Genomic DNA, 13,028 nt, shown 5'->3' with positions numbered 1-13,028 from the left:
ATACAATGTTTTTTTTTAAACAAAACAAAAGAAATAAATCGAAATTTTAAAAGAACGAGGGAAAAGCATTGTCCTAAAATTCGGGGTATCACAACTTTGGCCATCTTCGACCTCAGTGTGGCATAAGGCAGGGTGATCCAATTTCCCCATACTTATTTTTAATTTGCTCGGAAGCCTTTTTTGCTTGTTGCAAGAGGTTGTGCTCTGTGGTAACATTTCAGGAGTTCGAGTGGGGCACAATGGACCGAAAATCTCACATTTATTGTTTGCAGATGACATGCTATTATTTGCAAAGGCAACTCTTCAAGAAGCCCAACACATAAGCTCTATATTACAGATCTACAAAGCTGCCTCGGGTCAAAAAATCAACTTGGATAAATCTACCATTGTCTTCAGCACCAACACTGATTCAAGAGTGAGAGATAGCATTACTCGTTTTCTCAATATCAGAGAAGTTCATGCATATGACAAATATCTTTGGTCTTCCCACGATTATTGGTTATTCCAAAAGTGAAGTTTTTGCATCTATTCGAGATAGAATCTGGCAAAAAATTAGTGGTTGGAATGAGCAGCAGCTTTCTAGGGCAGGAAAGGAAATAATGTTGAAGTCTGCGGTTCAGGCTAGTCCTACTTATTCAATGTCATGTTTCAAATTTCTAGATTCCTTGTTATCAAATATCCAATCAATGATGACAAAATTTTTGTGGGGTGATGTAATAAGGAAAAACCTATTCATTGGATAAGTTGGGACGAACTCTGTAAAAAGGGGGGGGGGGAAGAAGGGGAATCGGATTCAAACAACTTCGGGCCTTCAATTCAGCTTTGCTTGCTAAGCAAGCTTAAAGGATTGCTACACAGCCATCCTCCCTTTTACATCAAATTTTTAAGGCCTAATATTTTCCTAACTCTAATTTCTTTTTGGTAGGATTAGGGTCTCGACCCTCATTTACTTGGAGAGGGATATATGAAGCACGTAAATAACTGGTTGCGGGAAGCAAATGGAGGGTTGATAATGGAAGAAGTATCCAGATTTGGAAAGATCGCTAGCTACCTGGACCTCGTTCGGATAGGTTGCCTGAAAATACTACAGTGGATTACCTAATTAATAGCGATAGAAAAACTTGGAATCAAGATCTATTACACTAGTTATTCTAGCCAGATGAGATAGAATTGATTAAGAGTATTCCAATTGGTGATACTCATAATCAAGATAAACTCGTATGGCACTTTACAAAAAATGGATTTTTCATTGTTCGAAGTGCTTACCATCTAATGAAGCAACAATCCGGTAAATGGCAAGACATAGCTTCTGGGAGCAACAGAATTGCAAAAAGAATCTGGAAACGGTTATGGAACTTAACCTTGCCAGGTAAGATCAAGATTTTTTTGTGGCTAGTTTGCAATGTTATTCTGCCTACGAATGCCAAACTCAACTATCAAAAAGTTTTACTAGATCCCTCTTGTGCCCTGTGTCAATCTCCAACTGATGATATGAATCATCTTTTTTTAATGTGTCCAGTGGCTATCCAATCATGGGCGTTGAGTTTTTTATCTAGTAAAATCATGTTAAATTCAGCTCATAATGTGGTATCTTGGTTGTCAAATCTCCTGATAAAGTTGAAGAAGGAATAAATGGAATTAGTTGCTGTTATACTATGGAACCTATGGAATAATCGCAACGGGGCTATATTTAATGGATCTTATAAGGACCCACTCAGTCTAGTATCCTTCTCGTTATGTTTTTTGAATCAATTCCAGGAAGCAAACAGGAATCCAATGACTACTGAGCATACAACTGCAATTCAACAATCTGGTTTGTCCCAATGGAAGAGACCTCCCACAGGTTATGTCAAAGCTAACTTTGATGGGCTGTCTATGCTGGTGGTGACATGTCAGGTATTGGAGTTGTTATTAGAGATGCTGAGGATAATTTCGTGGCAGGATTAACCAAACAAATTTCAGAAATTTTTGCTCCAAAGGTCATTGAATCTTATGCTGCAAAGGCCACAGTCAAGTTGTTGTTGGATCTACATTAACGCATGATTATTCTTGAAAGTGATTGTCTGAAGTTATTAAAACGATTCAAACTACAGAGACGGATGCATCAGCTTGTGGAATACTTGTAGATGATATTCTCATAGATATACAAAGCTTTGCAACCTGGGAAGCATCATGGATGCCTAGAAAGTTGAACAACGCAGCACATTATTTTGCTAAATATGCTTGTTCTATTTCTAATTGTTGTATATAGAGGGACTTCCCCCCAGATTTTATTGTTACCGCACTTGCTGCGGATATTATCTCAGATTAATAATATTTTAGCACTTTTCTATCAAAAAATATAAAAAAAAAGTGTAACAGGATATCAATTTTTTAGACAAGAAATTAATAACGTGGAACAAATAGCATCAATTTAACATTGTAAGGCCCAGTCATAATAAAAGTGCCAATTATTTAAAAAGTGGAGTGCACCAACGTCATTGTTCCTATACTACTACGAAATTCCGAGGTTGTTTGGGATATAGTAACTAACTCCAATTCTTTCAAGTTCCAAATTTTAGAATCGTTCTCATTGATCAAAAAAATATACATATAAAGATTTCACCTACAAAACAAAAGGAAATGAGTTGATCCTAGCTCCTGGTTTATGTGTGTGTATATATATTTTAAGTTAGGAGGTGGAGAAGGGGGTATTTTTATAGTGAGGATAAACAAATAAATAAATGATCTAGAGAAAAAAAATGCAGCCATCACCAAAAAAAAAAGAAAAAGAAAAAAAGAGGCAATCATAACATGTGAATGAATAGCATCAATTTACCATTTGTAAGTCTTAATGAGAAATTCAATTAATATGAATCTTGTTAATTATATGTATGATTCCCAATGGATCCCAAATCATACCCAAGTATTCCCATTTTCATTTGGGTTTTTGTATGGAATTCATACCAGCTAAGGCCCAAGCTCAATTATCTTAGTCCATCCCGCACAAAATTCATTTAGGCATGGATAACTCATTGAAATTTGAGATCCATTGCCATATCTAATCATAATATATCAGGCACATCTAGGATAACTCATTGGAATTTGAGTTCAATTGCCATATCTAATCATAATATATCAGGCACATCTAGGCATGGATAACTCATTGGAATTTGAGTTCAATTGCCATATCTAATCATAATATATGAGGCACATCTAATCGTAACATATCAAAACGATGCTATAGTAATTAGTTGCATATGTAATTGAAGAGTACAAAAGATCATGCTTTCGATTATGAGAACCTTGTAATCTTGCTAATTCTGATAAACCTTATAATCATTGATTCCGATGAACCTTCACTATGTTGCTACGTTTTATTGTAGTATTTGCCTTGTGTTTAGCATTGATGTAAAGCATATTCTTGCAGATTCTTTAAGATTCATTGACTTTCCAAAACAAAGTTGTAATCACAAAGCCGGAATCATTAGCATGCATATGCCAAAAGACCAACATTCAAATATAAAAGGCCTTACTAATAGAATTATAATCAAGTATAGGAAAATTAGATGTCCCTTTAGGAACCATACCCTCAATTTTTGTCCCTCAATGATGATGGTGATCTATTTTAAATGGTTAAAATTGTGACAGTTTAAGGGTCAAAGATGCTTATTTCACCATCCAATGGTTATTTAACTTAATCTACAATACCTAAGAGAGCCAGTAGAATGTCTCTCAAATTATAAAGAGGCATTTTAATCTTTCCTACATCGAGAGTGTCTATACTATTAAATATTAAATGAATGACAACTACGTAAAATTTAAATTTAAAATTCAACTTTTAAACATATGTCATAAATTCAATAATAATAACGTATATACAACTAGTATGTATAAAATTTACTCTTTTTAATTATAAGTCATACTACATTTACTCCTTTGAATTATAAGTCGTACCAATGCATCAATCGAACATGAAAACATACTCTAGCTATAGATATCAAACTGGCACCTCTAAAACATCATCTTATACTTGATTCTTATTTGTTTTTCAAGAATTCTAGTTATCCTAAAACTTTTACATGTATGTCATGAATCCAATAGTAGTAATATATACTGCCGGTGTGTATAAAATTTACTCTTTTAATTATAAGTCGTACCAAATTTACTCTTTTTAATTATAAGTCAAACCAATGCATCAATCGAACATGAAAACATACTCCAGCTGCAGATATCAAGCTGACACCTCTGATTCGATATATAATCCTAAAATGTCATCTTATACTTGATTCTTATTCGTTTTCCAAGAGTTCTTTAATCGTCTTCTTTTGTCTCTGCTCCAGTAGAATCAAAGATGTGCACCATATAATCCGGCCATATTTTCAGACAGAAATATACATCATACTCTCAGCCATGGCAAATCTTCTAGCTTGGAGAAGACAGCTATAATTAGAGCAAGCTATAAAGTCAATGATAACCAGCTATAATCTTCTTTTGCCAAAGTTGGAAGCTTGTACCGTCATTCAAACAGTAAGACACATCAAGACTCACTTGGAAGAACATTAAAAAAGTGATACACCTCTTCCTCATCGATGACTCCTACATCTGTTGAACAAACCGAGCAGCAGACAGGCTTAACTGCTTCACCAGCAACAGAATCAGCTTCAGTCTCGGAAGAAGTCCCGTGTCTTCGGCCCCTTTTCCGTTTACTTCCAGGTTGTGAAACTTGATAGCTCTTAATCTTACAATTGATCACAAAAACTGCTCGGTACTGTGTTAAATATTTTTCATGCCTGTAAAGCTTTCAAGTTTCAGGTGGTTCATCTTGACAAAAAATATGGTTAAAATGTATAAAAAAGAAGAAAGAAACCATAGCGAAGAAAGAGGTTTGCAACAATTAAAATGAATGTAACTTCGTAAAACTAAAAAACACCTGATAAATACAGTATAGTTGTGATATATATTCAAGGCCATGTACAAATCAAGCAATTGGCGGGTAAGAAACTCAAAAAAAAATAGACCGACCAATTTGCCTAGGACAAATTAACTGCTCCTGAGCAAAGTTCGATAATTTCTCAGCACTCTTAGCAACAGATGCAACGGGCTCAAACTTTATGACTAAAAGATACAACCAGATAACACACCCATCTATCAATTAAAGAGACATCATCAGACTATATATGCAGGTAAGACCTAATAGCATGACAACTTTGGTCATCCATTAAAGACAAGCAGAACTGAAGTCATGTACCTTACATACCAAGGCTTTCCCATGCAATCATATGAGAGAACTAGCCATTGAAGAAAATTCAGCTTTTTCTTTGAGGAAGTAATACAAACTCCAAGAGAGGAGAAAATTTGGGGAATGGAATTCAGTGGGACAGAAGTTTAGTTAGGAAAAATTAAGGGAAAAAAGGAAAGAGTGCCTTTCACTAGCATTAAATGGAGCCAAAAAAAAAGAATAAAAAGGAGTTGACCTTAAGCCTTTTAGTTGATTTATAGAACTAATAGTGTTAGACCATGTAGAGTCAAAAATCTAGAGGTCATGCAGACAGTTTGATGATAACAGTTTGAGAATAACATACATGTTGAACATCAGGAATTACGAGTTATTTGTGTAAACATTCTACCATAAGCATTTTAAGTTTAGTCACGCGACATAATCCCATGGGCATGGATACAACTTCTGGAAAAAATCAGTATTTGCTTACCATGAAATGGAAGAAACAGTAAACACGTACCTGAAAGGCCACAAAGAAAACTCCTCTGTTAAGGGGCAGAGTAGTGCTGTGAAGAACATACTGCCCCTCTATTATATAGATGTCAGGAGCTTAAGTAAATAATGCCAGATCTACCTATTAAGGGCAATATATTTCATGACTAGCTAAATGCTTCTTGACAGAAACTTATAACAGCTCAAATTCGGGTCATTAACCAATAGAAGCAAAAGCTCATTGAACACGTTAACATTGTTCAAAAACACTCTCATAAACCAGAGATATTTTCTAAAGGGAGTAAACTATTCCATAAAGAATGCATATAATTTTCTAATGAAGTCCAAAAAGTTAGCAAGCACACAGCTCACAATGCCTCAAACCTACATTAAACCAATAAAGAAATATTGATCCATTTACTTATCTTCTCTGTTTCTTCCCAGCTTTCTTACTTGAAGCAGCAATACTTGTCCAAGGGGTATAACTGTGCAAGCAAGCACAACTCTAAATGGTAAAGAGACATGAAGACATTGAACACTGGTGCTTGTCTAAGGGGTTTGTGATTGTACTGGACTGCTAATATGATCTAAAAGGTAAAGAGATATTCGCAGGATCTTCTAAGGGTATAGTGGAAACAGTAACTTATTGATGCGCTAGTGCTCCACAGACCAGCACGGTACGTGAAGCAAAACAATGCTGCAGATAATTGGGTTTTTTCTCATAAAGAAAAACCGTCTTTGAGAATTACCAAAATAAGGAAATCTGGTGCGAGTTTATTTTCATCAAGCAAGGGCACATATAAAAGTGTTCGACAATAATCTATTCTTCATCAAGTTATGGGAGAAAGAAATAGTTTTTACAGTGCCTTAAAACCCCATCACTTGCTCAAAAGTCATTACAGATTTACTAGGAGATGATTTTCCAATTAAATTATGAGGTTTAGGGGCTAGTCTTGCGCCAGATAATCAAAGAAAAAGGTACAATTTTTGGAGTCCTATTCTCCAAGAAAGAAAAGCCACCGAAATGAAACATGCCAAACATATTTGTTTTCCTTAAAATCATAAAAGCCTGATGTAGGATGTCAGAAGTTCTAAGTTGGCAGTAGTCACCCAACCAACATTTTAATACACACTTTGGAGCAAATCATCAGCCATCTAAATGATTTTGTTATCTTAAATCATCAATTATCCAAATATTTTTACCAGCTGAAAGCTGCACATATCAACCAACAAACAATATTGCCATGACTTTTTATACTTCTTGAAAGTAACGTATCAGCAGTATCCAGTAGAGATTATGTAAATGTGTATCACCAAATCTAATTTATCAGATTTCTATTGCTTTCTTCCTTCGTCATGCAACATTCACAATAGAATATTTGATCACACGTTTAAGATTTTCGAAATATTAACATGGTCATGGACATGACAGAATGACAATGTGTCTCTTCTCTAATTCATATTTCACCGTTTAATTTAATGTTTCTTGGACGATACATACAGTGGTTATTTAGCATTGTTCATAATTGGCCAATGTCTAATGATTTTACCATCTAGCTTTTAGATTCTACCCATTTTTGTCTTCTACAGAAGAAATAAAATTCCACTCCTCCTTCAAACCGGCTTGCAAAATTGTGAGCAGAATACAGTTGGACTATTATGTGACAAATGAATGTTTTCACACTTGCTATCCTTGAAAAACTAAAGTTGTATCTCTTGAAAGAACTATGAGCCTCCTATGTACTCTGCATGAAAGCCTACAAATATATGAATGAAGACATCCATTGTAGATTCTAAAAGGTAAGAAAAACTCATTTCTACCATTTAAAAAAAAAAAATAGTTCTTGTAAAGCTTCAAATTGAGGCTCTCAACATCCAAGGTCATGCAAGGTTTTTTTCACCAATAGATACCTGCCTATTCAATTCCAGCATTTTGATTATGATGTGCTGACATGACCATCTGTCCTAAAATGAGGAATTTTAAGTCCTAGCAATCAGCAACCAAGTTTCAAATAATCCTTAACCTTTCAAAACAGTGACAGATACGGACATCCAGATTTTCAGAATCACAAACTTCTTAAATGGGACATTATATCCATCTGCACCCAACTCTGTATCTATTATGTAGACCTGCTTCTTCGTGGAACCACATCTTCCATAAAGAGAACTTTAGACCTTCTGCACACTACTTAGCCTTATTTCTCCACATGGACAGTGCACAAGGTAGATTGAGGAGGCATATCATAACTGGTTTTCCTGTGAATAACAGAATAGAGTTTCACTCTTGTTTTGGTATCCATTTAATGTTTAGGATTTTAATCTTTGGAAATATCTAAGCTGGTAAATTCATAGATCTCCTAAAAAGGAAGCTACAGGTGCGCAGAACAATCTACCCTTGAAAGCAGCACAAGCAGAAAACTTTGGTAATTCCATTCAATGGCCCAAGGAGTTGCAGGACATCTATTATTCTTGTCACTGTTTGACCTGATGCAAGAAACATGGAGTATTAAAGTCAAGTATTTGTTAACCTGGTTCATCTATTCAAGTTTCCAGACACTAGATTCATAACCAACAAAGTACATCCAAGGTAATCAATCCAAGGTTTTTTTCACCAATAGATACCTGCCTATTCAATTCCAGCATTTGATTAGGATGTGCTGGCATGACCATTTGTTATAAAAAGAGGAAATTTTACATCCTAGCAATCAGCAACCAACTTTCAAATAATCCTTAACCTATAAAAACACTGATTGCAATGAACCTCCTGATTTCCAGAATCACAAATTGCTTAAATGGGACCTTATATTTGCCTGCACCCAACTTTGTCTCCATTATGTAGACCTTCTGCTTCTTCAAGGAATCACATCTTCCATAAAGAGAACTTTGGACCTTCTGCACACTACTTAGCCCTACTTCTCCACATGGAAAGTGCACAAGGTAGATTGAGGAGGTATATCAACTGGTACTCCTGTGAATAACAGAATAGAGTTTCACTCTTGTTTTGGTAACAATTTAATGTTTAGGATTTCAGTCTTTGGGTATATCCGAGCTGACATATTCATAGATCTGCTAAAAAGAAAACTACAGTTGTGCAAAACAATCTTGTTTTGAAAGAAGCACAAGCAGAAAAAACTTTGATAATTCCATGTAATGGCCCAAGGACTTAGAGGACATCTATTATTCTTGTCATTGTTTGAACTGATGCAAAAAACATGGGGCATTAAGTTCAAGTATTTGTTAACCTGCTTCGTATATTCAATTTTCCATAATAAACTAGAATCATAAAGTAGAACCATCCCCATGATGACTTCCCCATTCTGGGTAGTGTCAATGGGATCGGTCCTTATACCGAGTCATATACAGATCTTCTGTAGTACCCAGTCCTATAATCTGATTCTTCAATTAGTTCAAACAGTGCCTAAGGAAGCATTTCCCCGCAGGAAAGGTAAGTTCCAAGAATTGATTTCATTCCCGTATTCTAAGATCAAACATTTCAAACAAGATGTTTAACAACAATAAAAAGTATAAATTCCGATGACAACTTTAACAATAACTAAAAATACCCCGAGTATTTGAACGTCTAGTTATTATGACAAGGCATCGATTGTCAACGAATAAAATTCTTAGGAGATTCTAAAATTTCAGTGCAGAAGAAACAAAATAGAAGAATTTCAAGCTAATGCATACAAATTATAGAGCTTTTGGGGATCATAAAAGAATTGACATGGTAAAATAGTTGTTTAAGAAAATATAGCAAAATTCAGTGCCCATACAACATAGAAAATAAGCAATTTAGCTCTTCTGAAAGTCAATTTCAAATCTCCAATGTTATTGTATATATATGTATGGAATTAACAATTCTCTCTGTCATCTTAGCATCTTTGTCTTCTCTAGTCATAAAAATCTAATATATGATTAGCTGCATTCCACTTAAAGATGTTGCACTTGGCTTTATTCAATCCGCTGCACTTATTCTAAAACTGGTCATAGCTCAACCAAATCAAGAAACATTACCTGCACTTTCCTGCCTTCTATTTGATCCATTCCATAGAGAACTCTAGTGCACTATGGCAATGGTCATGTTGTCTAGCTAACTTCAGACCTTGATTTCAATTCAAAAGATATAATAAACAGACCAAAAATACTCAATTTGTACTAAAGCACAAAGTCATCATCATTGTCTTGCAACAAAATTGTCAGTAGAGTGTTCCACATGCTAGATGCCAAGAACAAGACACCATCCTTAGGGCCTCATGAACATGGCATGGGCTAGTGTCAATACAATTCTGTCATACTTCTTTAAACTTAAAAACGCATGATCTGAAACCATTTCTGGAAAGGGATTACCTTCAAACTGTGAGGCTACATTTTATTCTTTCTGGTGTCTTTGGCTGATATTTATTACACTCATAACTAAGCTGAAAATGCAAATATTTGAGTCAAAATATTAACACAAGTTATTATTTGTTAGAATTGCAAGAGTTCACATTGTCAGGCTCCTTAATTTTCCACCAAAATTGGGCAGCTTTCAGTGGTCAAAGAAAGCCCAAAAGAACATTTACCTTACCATGATTTCATCTCATATTCCAGACTTGACCTAAAACTATTGTCAACCTTGTACATATGAAAAATAAGACCTGGTCACTAACAATTCTTAAGTCGAAGCAGATGGCATGGCTAGTGAAGCTAAATATTTAAGCATCCTAAACTTAAGAATCTAGGGTTCCAAGTTTGACTTTGTACCAAGGTTTGATTGCACTAAGAAACCTAATTCTCATCATAGCCTACTGAACCTAAATGACTTCATGGACAGCATATGTGAACCATTTGAGCATCCATCAAAACTCCAAAAAATCCCTTTGAGCTTTAGAACGGTAAAAGAACACAGTAATAAAAGTAAAGCGGTAAAATAATCTAATATACTTTAAACTAATCACTGCAACAGCTACAAAATCCATAGATCCATCATTTCCTGGCTCCCATACTGCCTCATTAGTTACATGTGTCCTGCATCAAACAAGTAATCCTAGACTCCCGATGTCAGTAACCGTGTTTTTCCATCATTGCATCCACAACAGCCAAAAATAAAATATCATATAAATGATACTGCATGTAAAAAAGAAAACCATTGCTATAAGGACAAACAAATTAGCATCTAAATCCTTAGGTCTACAGAAATCAATAACTGGTCATATCAGCATTTGAGATAGTACGAAATCTTGTAAACTGGGTGCAATTCAAAGTAAAATTCCTCTTACTTCCCTACCAACTTCAATTTCCAAAATCAAGTTCCTCAAAGTCCAAACTATATGATTCTTGGAATAGCTCTCCAGATGAATTCTTTCTGCTCTCAACACAAATGCCACCTCTTTTAGCTCCCATTCTTTGTTTTCTTAAGTTCTCTTATTACACTATTCTGTTTCAGCGACATAAAAAAAAAACTCAACTTCCTTAAGATCCCCGTAAGACGGCTACCAAAATCTTCACTACCAAAACTGCAACTCGCAAAACAAATTCCTGCATCAACTATCGTTTTCTCTGATGGTTATACAAACACTCGAGATTCTTTTTACTTGCTTGGACGTTGCATCACCCAAAACATCAAAAACTACGGACAAAAAACTCACATTTTTGTATTCATAAAGAAATTTAAATTTTACCGAGAAAATTCTTAGGTAGCGTTGAAGGACCAAATACTTAAGTAGCATTGAAGGACCAAAAATCTGCAGACTGACATATGCATAAAGGTCATTTACCTTTGACAATCTAAACAAAGGGTGGTGAAGCAAGCAGGGCAGCTGAGGACAGCATCAGAATTGTGGCCTTTTCTTTTCTTTTGAACCCATAACTCATCTTTGTCATCAAGATTGGGGTCATAAAATTCTGGCTTTATTGAGTAATCTATCTCATCATCATCAGAAACTAGAAAGAGAAAATATTAAAGATTTAGAGCGAAACCGAATAAAAATTTGTCGTTCAACCTGAAAGTTCTTATTCAGCCAAAAAAAAAAAACCCAAATTTACTAAAAAGCATTGAGATTTTAAAAAATTTGAAATGACTTCTACCTGTTTGCTGAGACTCAGTTGGAGAGCCTTCTCTATCTTCTTTCGGCTTCTCTTGTCCTCCGTTCATCTCTTCTGCGTCTCTCTGTTTTGCTTTTTTTGCTGTATTTTCTGCAAGTTTGGCTGATTTAAATTCAAGCTTGTTTAGTACAAGAATGGGATCAAGCAAATGTAATAGACAAAGAAAGATACTTTAAAAAAAGAGGAGTATTTTAACAATTTTTTATGGTACAAAAGCAGGAGGAAAAGTTTTGTCCTGCAAATGATCCACATCAAGAAAAACATTTTCAGGCCAAGCATTTTTTGGGACAGTCGTGAAACTTGAATCAAGGTTTAAGCTCATTAACCTACATTACGAAAGATTAGACATCACAACATGTTAACCTTTTTCTTAGGCATAAGGAAGACAAGAGGGGACTAACATAATACAAATATGAAGTAGACAAAGAATATGAAAATCTAGCACAAATGCATGAAGGAAAAAATTTATGATCAGTTAATCATTCAATGGCTCAGTAAGCAATTTGTTATAACATTCTCTATGTATGACATATGGACTAAATTGAGGGTGGCATGATCTTGTGCCCGTTTTGATATGGAACCAAATATTGCATGTGAGTATCAAAACAAGTAAACAACAACAAAAGGATGCATTAAATCAAAACAGCCCCAAAAATGAAGAAAATTATTCTAATGCCTTTAAAGCTCAAAACTCCAAAAAATTTAGATAAGCACACATTTCCAGGCCTGGTGCTAGCTAACGGTCATCCGTTTTGACAACAACATGCACAATATTCAGATTTTTAATCCGTTTTTCCATTTCGGCACTTTATCAAGCATTTGGCATGCATTCACAGCACCGTTTCCTTTTTTCTTCATTTCATGCAGGCTTGTCCAAAAAAAACTTCAACAACACCACAATAGCAACAAAAATCAGTGAAAGAAAGAGACAAATAGGTAGCAAAACATGCATGTAATCTAATTAATTAAAAAAGGAAAAGCTGGAAAGAATACCTCAATGAGGTTGTGGTCCTTTGACTAAAATTTTGAGGAAGCTCCAGGCTCTTTGTCCAACCGGCGGCTGCCTCCTTGTGTCCAGGGAATTTTCTTTTCTTGTTGTGGCTTTTTCTGTCTCCCCCCTCTGGGAGAGAGCCGAGAGATGTCCTGGGAGGAAAAGTGGAGAGTTCCCTTTTTTCCTCTTTTTTTTTTTTGTCTCCAGAAGAGAGACCCGAGAGAGAGTAGTTGGAGCCAAAGGTGGAGCTTTTGTGTGTTG

At 35.2% G+C, this 13,028-nt stretch overlaps 1 protein-coding gene and 1 long non-coding RNA gene across 3 annotated transcripts; one reads left to right on the top strand and one right to left on the bottom strand.

Moving 5' to 3' along the window:
* The first annotated feature begins 222 nt into the window (after nt 1–222).
* On the top strand, nt 223–1,921 carry LOC113718959 (uncharacterized). The gene is made up of 2 exons (XR_003454681.2): nt 223–1,369; nt 1,759–1,921. It is a non-coding gene; the product is annotated as an uncharacterized lncRNA (long non-coding RNA).
* A 2,288-nt stretch (nt 1,922–4,209) lies between these two features.
* Nucleotides 4,210–13,028, bottom strand: LOC113717994 (uncharacterized). 2 transcript variants are annotated; one of them, XM_072071864.1, is made up of 4 exons: nt 12,770–13,028; nt 11,759–11,866; nt 11,449–11,614; nt 4,210–4,772 (listed from the first exon to the last, which is right to left on the bottom strand). In XM_072071864.1, the coding sequence occupies exons 2-4, from the start codon at nt 11,823–11,825 to the stop codon at nt 4,520–4,522; spliced, it is 486 nt and encodes a 161-aa protein (XP_071927965.1). In that variant the 5' UTR covers nt 11,826–11,866; nt 12,770–13,028; the 3' UTR covers nt 4,210–4,519. The 2 variants fall into 2 exon arrangements, with proteins under 2 accessions (XP_071927965.1, XP_027098675.1); XM_027242874.2 differs by having other exon boundaries at nt 11,759–11,878; nt 12,770–13,027.

This window comes from Coffea arabica, chromosome 11e (genome assembly GCF_036785885.1).
Source record: "Coffea arabica cultivar ET-39 chromosome 11e, Coffea Arabica ET-39 HiFi, whole genome shotgun sequence".
Classification (NCBI taxonomy): domain Eukaryota; kingdom Viridiplantae; phylum Streptophyta; class Magnoliopsida; order Gentianales; family Rubiaceae; genus Coffea; species Coffea arabica.
This window is presented reverse-complemented; position numbering and strand designations above follow the sequence as displayed.

Coding starts and splice junctions, on each gene's coding strand:
- LOC113717994 (XM_072071864.1), bottom strand. CDS start 11,825: ATGAACGGAGGACAAGAGAAGCCGAAAGAAGATAGAGAAGGCTCTCCA. Junction 11,615..11,758: donor AACTGAGTCTCAGCAAACAG/GTAGAAGTCATT, acceptor TTCTCTTTCTAG/TTTCTGATGATGATGAGATA. Junction 4,773..11,448: donor CTTTGTTTAGATTGTCAAAG/GTAAATGACCTT, acceptor AAAGCTTTACAG/GCATGAAAAATATTTAACAC.